Source organism: Mytilus edulis, chromosome 8 (genome assembly GCF_963676685.1).
Source record: "Mytilus edulis chromosome 8, xbMytEdul2.2, whole genome shotgun sequence".
NCBI classification, from domain to species: Eukaryota; Metazoa; Mollusca; class Bivalvia; order Mytilida; family Mytilidae; genus Mytilus; species Mytilus edulis.
The window spans coordinates 70,081,885-70,097,028 of record NC_092351.1 but is presented as its reverse complement, the minus strand read 5'-3'; the positions used below and the strand labels follow the sequence as shown (position 1 = coordinate 70,097,028).

Sequence of the window (15,144 nt, the reverse complement as noted above, 5' to 3'; positions counted from 1 at the left end):
TAAATTTCAAAATCATCTAAAAAGGAATTCAAGAAAAAGCTGTTAAATATTCATATCCTTGTCATTTGGTCTTTTGGATTTCTGTATACAAATATAAAGTAAAATTCGATGAAAGTGTAAATGATAGTTTGTTGATCCTTATTGAAGGGTCAAATAGGAAAACTCAAGGCAACAAAATCTTTAAAAAAACCGATTGTCTTTTTACAATGAACTAAAAAAAATACCTTTGTCTTTTCACAATGAACTAAACAAAATACCTTCTGAAAGTACTAAATGACTACTAAAAAAGAAAATTGCATTAACAGCAGGTCTTTAGAAGGAAAAGTGCTTTTCTAGTATGAGAACAAAATGAGCTCATTTAATTAATTATAATATGGGTCTCTTAATTTGCACAATTTTATTTCAACTGCAGTTTATATCTTATCCAAATAATGTTGCCTGTTCTGAACATGTTTCAAAAAAACAAACAATTGCAAATAAAAAATTCTTCTAGTAAATGCTTCCAACTATCATTGTAAGACATAAAATCTAGATTGTTGATTAATTACAGATGATTATTTGAAATTTAACAAGTAAATTATAGGCCTTACTTGAATAGCTTTCATATATTCATATTTATATTCATATTTCATTTTTTTTAAAAGATCTTGTTAATCCATTGATCATTTATCTTTCAGACGTAATTCACAGAATCACTTTATGTATTGTAGATCAAAAGTAATAGGTAATAAATAAATCTATCATCCTTATATATAGATGTCAAACATCTAATATATACATTTGTGTATTCAATTATGAGTTCAAATATTTGTATATATTGAAGTTGTATATTGAAGGTTCTAATTATGTAAGACTGAGGTTGATTAATGTGGTCAATTTGATTGACAGTTTAGAAGGTAGGGCATTGTAATTAAAGCTTCATCTTGTCTCTGATTGTTTGGTGATAATGACAGTTGTCAATCATTATAGTATTGTATCAATACCCAATTACCTAATCAAAATGTTATTAAAAAAAAAGCCTACACATCAACACACCTCAGTTACATACATTTTTGGATGAATTGCTCCAAAAATATACCATTTTTTCCAGTTCATATGTGTATTATGTGCACACACATGAGAACTATAGGGAACTATATTTCAGTGTGAATACATTTAGTAACAGTAGCTAACCTGTCATGTTGTTAGGGAGGCCAGTGCCTTAGTAAAGATTTAGAACAAGTTCTAATCTTTCCAAAAAAGCACAACCTTCAAATATAGAGGCACATTAAAACAAAATTAGCAAAACTATATATGCAAGATATTCCTTATACCAATACATTACTATATGTATACTGAAAATGGATGTATTTCTGTGGGATTTAATTTCTAAGAACAACTAGTAATTAGTCCATTTCCTGTCAATTCATAAAAAAATTGTTGGAAGATTTTCTCTCTTTTCTTGAAATTTAACCCTTTTTTTACCATAAAAAATGTAATCAACGTGTGGTTGCCAATGATTAGCTTATTTAAATGGTCAAAACCTCCATCGGGCTCTATGTAGTTGAAATGCTTTATTTTCATTATTAAAAGTGGTCTTTTATTAATGTTTGCCACAATTTGATCCAGAGATGACATGGAAATCAGGAATGTGGAAAGCTCTTGGAAGGGATTTTTGTTTATTACAAGAATGTATCCATAGTACACAGACCCACTCGCACATTATACCTTGAAATTGGGGTCAACTCTTATTTGGCACCAAAAATTTGACAGATCATATCATAGGGAACATGTGTACTAAGTTTCAAGTTGATCGGACTTCAACTTCATCATAAACTATCTTTACCAAAAGCTTTAACCTACAGCTGGACAGACGAACATACAAATGAACAGACACACAGACCAAAAACATTATGCCCATGGGTGGGGATTAAAAAATAAAAATAGTTTCTTACATAGTTATCCAATGACAATAGTTAAATAATCAAATATTCCCTGGTAGGGATGTAGGAATCTATATGTATCTGTTTACCTGTCATGTTTATGGTTATAGTTGATATTTGTTTGTACAGGAGGTTTAGAATATCTATGTAATGATGCTTTCTGTGCATAATTTGCACTCTGCTTCTTTTCAGTTACCAGTTCTCTCATCTCTGTCAGTAAAGACTTCAGTTCATTCCCAAAAGCTCTGTATTCATCTGTATCCTATGAAATGTATACAAGTATTTAAGGTTAGCTGTGGCCTTCCAGTTTAAAAATTGCAGCAAAAAGACAAATAAATCTCATAAAGGATTCCATGAAAACTTATGTCCTGCCTGAAATTGCTGCTGTAATTGATAAAGTATAATGTTGACTGTCAAAAAAGTCCATCCATCCACAAAATACAGAAAAATTGAAAGCAATAAAATTCAAAGTTTTGCTTTTGAATTTCCATCAAAAATGATTTCAAACTTATACCTGTTAATATATTTACAGCTGAACTTATCCATCTATACACTAGATAAGTGAAGTAGATAAAGCAGTCATCTGAATACTATTTGGCTTATAATGACAGGTTGCAGACTGTTGAAATTCAGATCGATGCACAAACATTAAAGCAACTAAATATACTAGGCACCGAAACATGTCGATCAATAAATTTCTGCAGCAGTCCCTTAAGTGTTGTTGTTATAAGACTCTCTACTTTTTATGTTTTTCATCATAACGACTCTGAATACCCCTGGGTATCCACTTTATGGACTCTACCATACTACAGACTCACCAGGCGTTGGTTCACTTTCGTTTGTAATTAAACATACTGTTGTATTTCATACAAAGTGTACATATTTAAGATGTTAAAAACCCTCCTCCATTGAGATTGCCAATAACAGAGAGTAATGGCATTGAACTAGATTTTTAAATATTATTCTATCTTACTCTAGTAGGTTTTTCTTGACGATCGTAATCTGATGATCTAGCAGTTGACTGAGGTTCAGAACTTCTTGTCATTTGTTCCTGGGTTCTAGAACTACTTTGACTGAACTCATCCTGAGGATAGTGTGGAGAGACTGGATACACAATACTGGGATACTTGTCTTTGTTCTTCTGTATTACCTCCTGTTTATTAAATAAATTTTAAAGTATAATTACTATTGGGATAATGATAAATTAACGTATGTACCAATAAAACATTTATTAATGTATCCATTTGGGAATCATGAAGATGGCTGCTTCATCAGGGCCTCAAAACTACATTCAAGGTTGAATATTGTTTGTCACTGGTTCAAAATTGGTTGTCTAGGTAACCAACCTTTGATGATCTGTAACCACACTTAATATATTCATATTCAATTTTTTTTCTACTTCAGAACTTCCTGTAAGCTAGAATACTAAGGAACAAAACAAAATATGTGTGGTGATAGGCATTTCCTGGGATTTTAAAGTATTATAAAACAAGAATGTGTCCATAGTTCACGGATGCCCCAATCACACTATCGTTTTATGTTCAGTGGACCGTGAAATTGGGGTAAATACTCTAATTTGGTATTTAAACTAGAAAGATCTTATCATAAGGAACATTTGTACTAGGTTTCAAGTTGTTTGAACTTCATAAAAAAAAACTTGACCAAAAACTCTAACCTGAAGCTAGACAGACGGACAACAAATAAACGAACGGAGGTGCAGACCGAAAAACATAATGCTCCTAGGTGGGGTTAATTGAAGCATAAGCTCAATCATTCAATGTAAGAATTAGCATGAACAAGAAGTGTGGAATAAATCATTATAAATAATCCTGATGTTCATTATATAAGTTTGAAACATTGAAGAAGAATAAAAACAAAATGTTCACCTGTAGATCAAGTTGATGTTTTAATCTGAGTCTAGCTAACTCTTGTTCATACTGTTCTATCTCAGCCTGAGTTGTAGCATTCCTTGTAGCAGCCTATAACAAGAGAGATAATTGTAGTTCATTTATATTGTGTTTGATCCTGTTAAGATCAAAATTTTCTATCAATTTAATACATCTGTTGGAAAAAAGACTTCAATATTTTTTTTATATTTTAGGTATGTATGTTACTATTCAAATATGAAAAACACTATGCTGAATGTGTTAAGTATTAAAGTATGTATATAAATATGTATACTTCATAAAAACCAATCAGAGCCTGTTACATATAATGATTACAAAAAGACATATTGTGTATGTATAGAAACAATAATGATAAGGCTTATGATATATGTATGATCCTTTAGAAATAAAAAAATAAAAAATTTGTTGTATTCCATTCATGCTAAGAATAATTTCTTTACTGCTTTAGTTCTTTAGGTGACTTTCTAAGTAGAAAAATAGCAGACGACAGATTAGCACAGAGAGAATGTCTCTAAACCTTTTATTATACTTGTACAACATGCTAAATACTGACAATGTATATATTATATATAATTGATACTGACAATGAAGTTATTATAGTTACTAAGTACAACATTCTACCCATCAATCAGTATTCATCTTCTAGTTACACAGATCATTCTAACATAGTTTGTTTGTAACAAGTGTTTGAGCTGGAGGGTGTCATTTATACTGAGGGCATAAAATGTTCTGTGTAGATTGAAATAAACAATTAATTTCCCCATAGTCGACAATGATAGCCTTTTTTGTGATACAGACTTTAGAAAGTCGATTTTTTTAACGAAACCTTTCTAGAATTGCAGAAGTTATTCGAACAGTAATTTTTGGTCCAAAAAATATAGGTTCGCTTTGCTTTTCTTAACGTATTTTGTACTTATCTCCCATGCCTATCAATTAAGCACTTAAAAAAACGTGTCTCGTCCTACCGTTGAAAAGACTTGTCATTTCTGTTAGGGCTAAGGAAAATATTTTTGTTTGCCTATGATATAATGCAGAATGCACGAAGTCTCTAATTATAAAAAATTACGGGCGCACATATCGACCAATCAGGATTAGCCATACTTTTAATTCTGAATACCATGTTATGCTCATAAAATGGCTGCGCCCATACAATCTAATGGTGTATTGTAACCTGTAACTGCACTAATTCCATGGTCTGCACAATCATTATGATTTTTTGTTTGATGTAATAATTCATTCCACAGCCAAATCAAATTCTTATCATACTGAACTAAAACAAACTTGTTTTTATAGTACTAAGATTTTCCTATGGAATTAAATTCAATGGTTTATTTAACTATAAACTTCAGGATAAATGAATATGACATCTGACAAACAATAATATTTTTATATTACATAAATAAAGTAATTCACACATTTTATATATAATGCTGGTTCCTTGCCACAGATTTTTAATACTAGGTAAATTTGTAATTTTTTGTGTTTTTTTCTATTAAAGTTATTATAACTACATTTTTTTGTTCTAGAAGTGTCTTGTCTGTATTGCAACAGTTAGTGTTTATGTGTAATTTTGACTAAAAAGTGAGGCCATGCAATCAGTAAATACAGAATTTAAGGCAAGAGGCTATTTCTCAATTTTGAAGTTAGCTTCAGTCTAGATTTCATAAAATTCCATAAAGAGCTGACAAAGTTATTGATTTCAAAATAAAAATTTAATCACCGACTCATAACCTAATTGGTGATGCTGCCTACACCACTGATGGAATCAAGAAACCTTCTAAAACAACTGCCAGACAAAAATCAAATGTTCTGCTGAAATCAAATCTGTGATTGTGTTAAGTGCTGTTGTAGAATCAAATCACCAACTGTGCATAAAAAAACAGATCTTCAATTGATTTAAAACTGCAACAATAACACAGTGAGAAAGCAACATATATCCCTACTGAAAACAGAGTATTCCTTTTGTAAAACTAGGCTATGACAAAGTTATCTGCAGAAGTTTTCTTTTATTCAGGCAAGAAACAATCTGTTTGCACCAAGTTGAAATTTACCTTGAATTTGTTACTGAAAAGCTAGCCATTAAAAAATAATCAGAGGGAAAAAAAAGATGGCATTTATACTTTTCAACTAATCCCCCTTGATATTTAATGAAGCTAACTAAATCTTAAGTAAATTTTGGCTTTCTTGCCCATCTTGAATTAGAATTGGAGAAAAAAAGGGGAAGGGCTAAGTCATCCAACCAATGGAAAAGGAATTGACATGCTGTAATTATTTCTTTCATTGTGTTACAAGACTAGCAAGTATATGCCAATTAAAATGTAAGATAAACCTTTTCTAATGAAAGACTGTACACTAAAATAGAAGTCTAAAAATAAACAATCGTTGAACCTTTAGACACCTTAGCTACATTAAGTCATCAAGGCCTTATTCTTAACTGGCTTAGGTGTTCAAAGTCTGTGTTGCAAATGGCCACCCCTGTTACATAATAGCCATCTTGCTAGATGGTACACTTTTTTTTCGAATTTTCACTAGCTCGTAAGTCTGATATTCATTCAAATTGTAGAACATTTGTTTTGTCTGCCAGCTGGTATTAAAGTATATATTTGGCTTGTGACTTGATCACAAACTTGTGTGTGTTTATTTGATAAAATATTTCAACTTTGAGTATATGTCCAATGATAAATTCCAACTTGGTGTATATGTTCAAAGATAAATTTTAACTTGGTGTATATATATGCTCAAGTTATGCAGTACAGGTTATATAGCTAGTTGAGGGAGAAACACACACAGTGACTGTAGACAACAAGGTAACACCACGGGCCAAATTAAACAAACCTTCTTGGGTTTAGTGGGACATTTTTTGTTTACTTTGTCCCCTGGATTTCGTTTTGACTGTAATATGAATGTTTGAAATATGAAAATATGAGACTGCAAGATATCTCAACAATTTTTATTTAAAACTGTAATGCATTCTGTGTTTTTTAACTGCATCAATTTTAATACATTGTACTTAAAAAAAATCAAAACATATCTCAGTACAACAAAGACTGGGTATTTCTATAGAAAATAAATATGTTATTTTTTTCACCTTAATATGCAAATTGTGTCACTGACAAGCAAATCAAAAACACTTTCATGTTTAATAAAATCAATACAACTGCATTCAAAATGAACTCATTCACTGCATGTCCAAACCAAAGCGTAAAATCATTTAAAATAACAATTGGGTTCGGAATTGAAAAATGGTTATGCTGCAAAGTATGTTTTAGATATTTTATCTATCTTTAATATATATATCAGTGTCCATTTAAGAGCTACTGACTGAAGGTACATTTTGGACATTATTAGAAATAATAATAAATCATTCATGATCCCAAGTTGCATGAACATGATGAAAAACCATAAATAATGACAACTTTGTTTTTCCTTAATAAGAACACTTTTTTCACAGATGCTACAACAGTGTAACTTCACATTAGAATCATGAAAAATATTTTTGTTTGTCATCACTAGCTTTCAAATATTTAAGTTCAATCTGGTACATCTGATTCGGATAACTCCAGAAAACTGATTCAGATGTACAAATGTATAAAGTGTTATTTGCTAAAGTACTTATCTATCATGTCTATTTAATTTTAACAACAAAAATAGTTAACAACTGTAAAACTGGTAAATTAAGATTTTTTTTTTCAAAATATACTGGCTCTATAAATAGACATTCTATAAATAGACATTTTCTCATGCAAATCTTTCGCAAATCATGCTTTCACTCACAGTATTGTTCTGAAAAGTCAATGACAAGCTATATGAATTTTATGAATGAAAGAGTTATTATTTATACAAGATCTATGTTATTATTACTGTGAAAAATGCAACAGGAATTAGCCTCACATAAGTTAAAACTCATATTCAAAATTCTGATCACATTTCTTGTATAAAGCATGTTTGTAAAAAATGAGAAAATGTGGTATGATTGCCAATGAGACAACTATCCACCAGAGTTAAAATGAAGTGCTAGTAGCCACTGTCCACTGACCAACAAATATGATTATAACTGTCCACTGACCAACAAATATGATAATAACTGTCCACTGACCAACAAATATGATTATAACTGCACAAAGTTATTTTCTGAATTTACAGTATGCAGCTCATCAAATGTATTGTACAAGAGCAAATCATTCTGTACAAACAAATGATATTGTTTAAAAGTACATAGAGATAAGATACAATTTTTCTCCAACATGCATGGTGGTATGAATTCGACATTTCTGAATAAAATCTGATATAAAAGAGAAAGAGTAGACTTTTTTGTATTAAGGGCTCATTTAACATTTACAAACATACAAAATCATTATAAAGTGGAACATTAAATCCTCTCTTTAAGATCTTTGTATTAATAAATTTAATATAGTGATGACTCTTTTTTATAGTAGTAGAATTTTATATTGAACGAGCTTGCGAGTGCAATATATGTTCTACGAGGGACAATATTCCCCAATATTCATGCAATAACCCTTTTATTGTATAGCAATATAATATTTGAAAGTAAAAAATTGGTTTAAACTAAGATTTAAACGTTGATGACATCATGAATTTTGAAGATTTATTGCACTAGTGCAATATTAGAATTTATTGCACGCTAACTTTTGGTTACGTTCTGTGGGAAATATTATATTGCTATACAATAATAGTAAATATTTGTGGCTAGGTAAAGAATACAGATAAACAAGTATTTCAGATTTTAATAAAGCAACTGAATATATATAAAAAAAAAATATGTTGCATTTGTACTTTAATTTAAGAGAAACAATTATCTAAAATTTGTGAAATGAATCTATAAGGAATGCACATGAAAAGTGTAGTAAATATGAAATTTTTCATGATGAATATATCTCCTTAGTATTCATTAACGGCACAATGACATACAAAGGTAGATAACTCACCTTATCCAGTAACATCTCAAGATTACTGACTTGTTGCTTCATCTCCATGACTTTCTCCTGTGATATCTCAAGGTCACCTGATAATTGCTGATTGTGTGTTAGTGTCTTATTTAATGTTGATTTCAGTCGATCTTTGTCATTTTCTAAACTATGGCGATCCTGTAACAAAGTACAAGACAATGATTTAAAATCTTATGGAAAACTGTTTTACTACTTAAGGCTCTTTCAAATAACAAATAAGTTTCACTTTTCATTTCAGAAAATTGATGACCCAACTTCCACTATCATTTTCTATGCTCAAAGGACAAGAAATTGGGGTAAAACTCTAATTTTGCATTTGAATTGGAAATATTATATATCATGTATATATCATAAAGAAGATGTGTACTAAGTTTCAAGTTGATTGGACTTCAATATCATCAAAAACTTCCTTGACCAAAAACTTTAACTTAAAACTTTAACCTGAAGCAGGGCAGACAGACTAATTAACAGACTGACAAACAAACAGATGCACAGACTGAAAAACACAGTGGGGCATAGATATGTGCTTCATTGTGTGATATATGATAGGGAGGGTTGTGATAAAGTCTTTAATATTTTTATCAACAATCTGTACATTTTTTGTTGAAAATATAAATGGAATGCTTGAATTTGTTGTATTTTGATAAAATTTCAAATTATTACATCATTAAGATATATATATGATTATATGAATTTATATTATGTGTTATAACAAAAATAAACTGACCTTGGAATGTGTATGTATATTTGACAAGATGTTACAACATGCTTTTCCGATCAAAAATAAAATCTAATTAATTATTACTCTGGTATGGAAAACTATGCTCCAAACCACAAAAATAGTAAACAAATTATAAATATGAATAAATGAATTTACCTTTCAATCAAATTTTCATGTAAAATTGACAACAACTTTAGGTTAAATGCAAAAATAAATGTAAAATACTATGATCACAATTTTTATGATATTTGAAAAACTTTTGCTCAAGGTAAAAAAAAACTTATTAACAATCTGGATAAATTTCGAACATTTGTCCAGTTCAACAGTCGCAAAAATTATTTTTGAATTTCAAGTGAATATATGAATTTAACAGTACAAAATTATATAAACTGGTTGTTAAAGAATCCATGCACCAATAGTTGGTGCTTAACTGAATTTCTGACAGGTGTAAAACTGTAATCAGCACTGATTGCATAAATGAAGTAAAACAAATGAAACATAGTCTTGAGTATTGTACAAATTCACTGATGTGGTATTTTGGGAAAGAAAAATGAACATTATTGGGTAAAATGAGTCAGAAAATAAACAATATCTGAAATTTTGACTGCTTTAAGAAAGTGATGTTCTTTTAAAGTTCTGACCACTATGAAGACAAAGGTAAATATTCTAATAGTCTTGTTTACATTGAGCATACATGAGCAACACTTTATCTTAACAGTGGTGTTTATGTACTGTTACCATGGTTACATACCCTTGTTAGAGAGTCTAATTTGTCTTCTAACCACCGAACCTTTGTTTTCAATGAATCAATTTCACTCCTTTTCAGCGTTACTTCTTTCTGCATTTTATCTGCAACCTTTACCGCTGAAATATACAAAATCAAAACTTTACCAATATTTATTATGGGTAATGCAGCCATCAAATGCAAAAATATGCACATTTTTCAATGTTTGATTTCTAATATCTATATATAGCTAGTAAGTAATAATTCAATACCCAACTGTTTCACAAATTTTGTTTAACAGTAACACTGGCCAAAAAATTACTTTTGAGGACATTTATGCTATATGATAATAAGGCAACAATACTTTAATGTTTCCTGTATTAGCTGATTTTTCTAAAAATTTAAAGAGAGAAGCTCATGATGTTATTTCAATGACATATATTCTAAAGTAATTTGAAATATACTGAAAATCAGAATTTTTTTTATAGATATTTTTATAATTGGGAAAGTTACATCAGGAAAGATTTCCCAAAAATGAAAACTTGCAGTTTAAATTTTGACGGTACAATACTATTATTCCTTTCACTTCCTTATCTATTGTTTGGATGAGGTCAAATTATATTTTTGCCATAAAAATTAAAACTCTAATGCAAATAAAACAATAATGTGTCCCTAGTACATGGATGCCCCATCCGCATTATCATTTTCTATGTCAAGTGTACCGTGAAAATGGTGTTAAAACTCTAATTTGGCGTTAAAATTAGAAAGATCATATCATAAGTTTCAAGTTGATTGGACTTTAACTTTATCAAAAACTACCTCGACCAAAACTTTATCCTGAAGTGGGACGAACGAACAGACGAACGAACAAACGAACGAAGGGACGAACAAACTGACGCACAGACCAGAAAACATAATGCCTATTAATGGGGCATTAAAAAATTTGGCTTAGTAATGTCCCTCAGACATTCAGATTTTTCTCCTTATTTAAGTGAAAAAGTCATCCTATCTTCTTATCTAAAATTCTTAGGATTTCTTTGCTCTAAAAGAATTTTTAAACTGTCTGCCATTTGCAGATGTCTTTATAATCATTTAATTAAGTGTAATTTCATGGACAATGAAAATCTAATTTGTCTGTTATCTTCAAAACACTGCTCATTTACAAGCCCCCAAGGAGATATTTTTGAAGGCCTAGTGCAAATACTTAAGAACTTAAGATCTTTGTGCAATCAGTTTCTTTGTTGAATTAATGAGATGAAACATTGAAATCTAACAAAAAATTTTGAGTTAACCAGGGCATTAAAGGCATGTTTTTACATCTCAAAACTTGAGAACTTTTGTGGGATTGTAAAATAAATTCACTTATACAAGTGAATTTTTTCAGAAAATTAAGGGGAAATTATTCATTATAATTAACTTATAAAGGTACTGGTTTTTTTTTTTTAATTATTTGAGTAAATAAAGAATTCTTGTACAAGATGTTCCCCTGACTGTATATAGCATATGATAATTCCAACATAAAAACTTTGTTTGTTGTGTTCTAGTAATAAGGTGTCTGCTCATACAAAATGGCTACCCCAAGAGTATGCAATGGCAATGTTCATAATTTGCAAAAGGAAAGTCTAAAAGTAAGAAAGATTAAAAATAACACAAATAAGAGGTTCTCAATGGCATAAAATGTTGAAAATTTCACAAAGTTTAAATTAATTCCTATTACAGGTTAAGGATATAAATAATTTGCGGTCGTATAAAAATAATTCTGATAAAGAGATAAAATAGGAGGTGCAAAAATAGCAATTTGTGTATAAGTTTTGTGAAATGTTCACATGGTCAAGTAGTTGAGAAGCAGTAGTATACTATTAACATGTAGGATGGAAGGACTAATGATCAAATGGACAAATGAATGGACTCCCCAATCACTTTGTACCATATGTTTCAAAAAGTGGGGGTATTAAATTCAGTCTAATTAAAATCACACCTTTTAATTTTAAAAATAAGACCGCTGAGAGGTTTAATTTTAATCAGACTGGGTATAATGAATAATGTTTGTTACTTTAAATGAACCGTAACATAACTATCAGTCATAATAAAGCCCTCATATGATGTCTTACCCTGGTGGTCTGCAGAGTCTCTGGTTCGCATTGTTTTCTGGGCTAGTTTGACTTCTTGTTCAGCAGCTAAAACATAAACAGTACGTATGAACAATTGAATTGTTATCAAATGTCAATAATACTCAACAAGTTATAATCTAAATAAATACATGAAAAATACAAAAATAATTGATGGCCACTGGTTAAAACTTTCTCAAAATCGATATACACAAAAATATCACTGTATTGCAAATAGTGCAATGGTTTAACATATGCAAACGATAAATGTCAAATGAAATCCTAGAAAAATAAAGCAATATTTTACACAGCAGCTTTTTTTTTCTGTTCTTCATCTTGAATATTGATGATGGGTTTTCAAACTTAAAATATAAAAGTGTGTATACTTAACAGTAATATCATGACCACTTACTGTCAAATAAGCCTAACTCTTACCATACTTGATTGCTTACTTGGTGTTATTTTTTACATAATTCTCCTTGCTATATGAATTCTAACCTTTAATCCTTGATTGCATTCTATTTATTTCTCTTTCTCTATCAGCTTTCTGTTTTTCATAAATATCTTTAATTTTGTCTTTTTCCTCAGTTACTGTTGCCACTTCAAATCGACTTTCTTTAAGTTCCCGATACAAATTGTCTTTTTCATGCTGAACTATATTTGTTTCTTCTCTTCGTATTTGTAATTCTTCCATGTTATGTTGCTTATCTTCTTCTAATTCTTTAATCCTTTTCTCCCGTATTTTCATTTTCTTTGACATAGTGTCCCGTGATAATTTTAATTCTTCCAGAGCTTTTGTCCTCTCTTGCACCATGACCAGTAAGTTCTCCTTCTCGTCACGTAAAGACTCTGTTGTTTTTGATGTACTTTCTATCATATTAGTAAAGTTATTAGATTGTTTCTGTAATATTTCAACGTTTCGTTCTTTTTCATCTATTTGTATATTAAGTCTCTCTTTTTGCGACTTCACTTGTGCCAGTTCTTCATTCCTTTGTTCCAGTAAGTTCATGTAATAATCTTTTTCCTGTATAACTCTTTCAATGTCAGATTTTTTATCATCAAGCATGTTAGTCACATGACATTTTTCAGCTTGTATTAAATCAAACTGAATCTTTAATGACTCATATTTATCACTTGTTTCATGATACTCCTTTTTGAGGTTGTTGTTTTCCGAGCGATTTAACTCCAATTCCAAACTCAGTCTATTACATTTTTCTGTTATGCTACTCAACTGTGACGTTAAGTTACTAATCTGGTCAAAGTGTCTTTCTCGCTCTTGTCGCTCGGCAAAATTAATCTGCAAAATGTAAAATAAATAAGATTCTCTGCTAAATTTCAGTCAAACAAATAAATATACTGAATTGAATGCAAGTCTAAAATTATTACTCTTTAAACAAGTAAGAAATAAGCATCATGACAATGCAATCATGAATTTAATGAAGTAAGTTTAGGTGTATCGTAATGCATCAAAAGAAAATAGTTCTCTATATCTTTAATTTCTTTATAAATAATACTATTTAACTGATTATACTTAAAATTCAGCTACATGAAAACACCTTCTTTTGTTTATTCATGGAAAAGGCAATGCATGTGACACAGCATATTTTTATGAATTTCAAAAGAAACCCATTTTAGCAATTTGGATATGGCCACACATACAATTCTACACTAAAACATCACTACATTATAACATTTCAGCAGATGTAAAAGTAAAAATAACAATGAACTTTAAGAGATCTATGGCAACAAAATGTCAAGTGGAATAATATACAATACTCTAGTTTCCATTCACAATAAAGTATCAATTCTCAATTAATTGCCTATATTGTCAATGGAATTCCATGAAAAATATTAAATTAATGATAATTACTACAGTTGTTCTTTTTATCTGACAAGTTCTTGCCTGTTTTCCCACTTTTATATGATAATAAACATTGATAAAAACTAAACTTCAATGTTAAAATAAGTTTAAAAGTAACAAATATATTTTTGAGCTTCAAAAAAATTAAAATCAAATTCATAATATTACCTCATACTCCTCATCAACGTCAGAAAACCAAGACATAGCTAGATGATTTATCTAACATAAGACCTATACAACATGCGGCTTATTAAAATAAATTTAACAGTATGTATATTCTTGTCCCAATCAATTACAGCATCGTTTTGTTTAAAAGTTAATTTACAAACAACAAATGCATTTCTTATCAAATTAGTGACCCAAATATTAACATTTGTAAACAATAATAAAAATATAAGTTCTAATCTTGAATAAATCTTTCATTTAAAGGGACTAAATCACAAAGCTTAAGACTGAATTAGAGCTTTGCTTAAGCATAGATTAAATACCTATTTAATTTCTGTACAGAAGTATGTCCGTTCATTAATATTGTATTATTGAAATGAAGTGACAGAAAAATGATATATTTTATTGAAAGTTTTTCTCATGACAAACATTCTCAATCAATCTGTATTCTTTTTATTTAAAACAGATACAATGTAATACATATTATTTAGCATGTCCAGGACAATAGACTGTTATATTTGTTTTTAATTTATTGTTTTTGCATTTCAATTGTTTCACATTTTGTCAGGTTGTGGCTATTTAAAGCTGACTTTACAGTATGGGTTTTGTTAATGTAAAACTTGGGTATATCTAGTGTAAAGTCCACCAAAGAAAGCTGAGTTACATAAGCAATATTTATTAAATACTTAATGATTTAAAAAGCTGGCACTGCCAATTGATGCTCCCTGAAATTCCACATTTATTGAGTGAAAACATTTTTATATTAGGG

At 29.7% G+C, this 15,144-nt stretch overlaps 1 protein-coding gene across 5 annotated transcripts in view; it reads right to left on the bottom strand.

Moving 5' to 3' along the window:
• Nucleotides 1-15,144, bottom strand: part of LOC139486151 (coiled-coil domain-containing protein 158-like) — a 59,269-nt gene that overhangs the window by 4,854 nt on the left and 39,271 nt on the right. For all 5 annotated transcript variants that reach the window (XM_071270890.1, XM_071270889.1, XM_071270891.1 and 2 more), the window contains 8 exons: nucleotides 12,848-13,646; nucleotides 12,353-12,418; nucleotides 10,269-10,381; nucleotides 8,776-8,934; nucleotides 6,665-6,721; nucleotides 3,809-3,901; nucleotides 2,896-3,075; nucleotides 2,012-2,184 (listed from right to left, as the gene is read on the bottom strand). In XM_071270890.1, coding sequence (XP_071126991.1) covers nucleotides 2,012-2,184; nucleotides 2,896-3,075; nucleotides 3,809-3,901; nucleotides 6,665-6,721; nucleotides 8,776-8,934; nucleotides 10,269-10,381; nucleotides 12,353-12,418; nucleotides 12,848-13,646 — 1,640 coding nt within the window. The remainder of the gene's footprint in view (nucleotides 1-2,011; nucleotides 2,185-2,895; nucleotides 3,076-3,808; nucleotides 3,902-6,664; nucleotides 6,722-8,775; nucleotides 8,935-10,268; nucleotides 10,382-12,352; nucleotides 12,419-12,847; nucleotides 13,647-15,144) is intronic.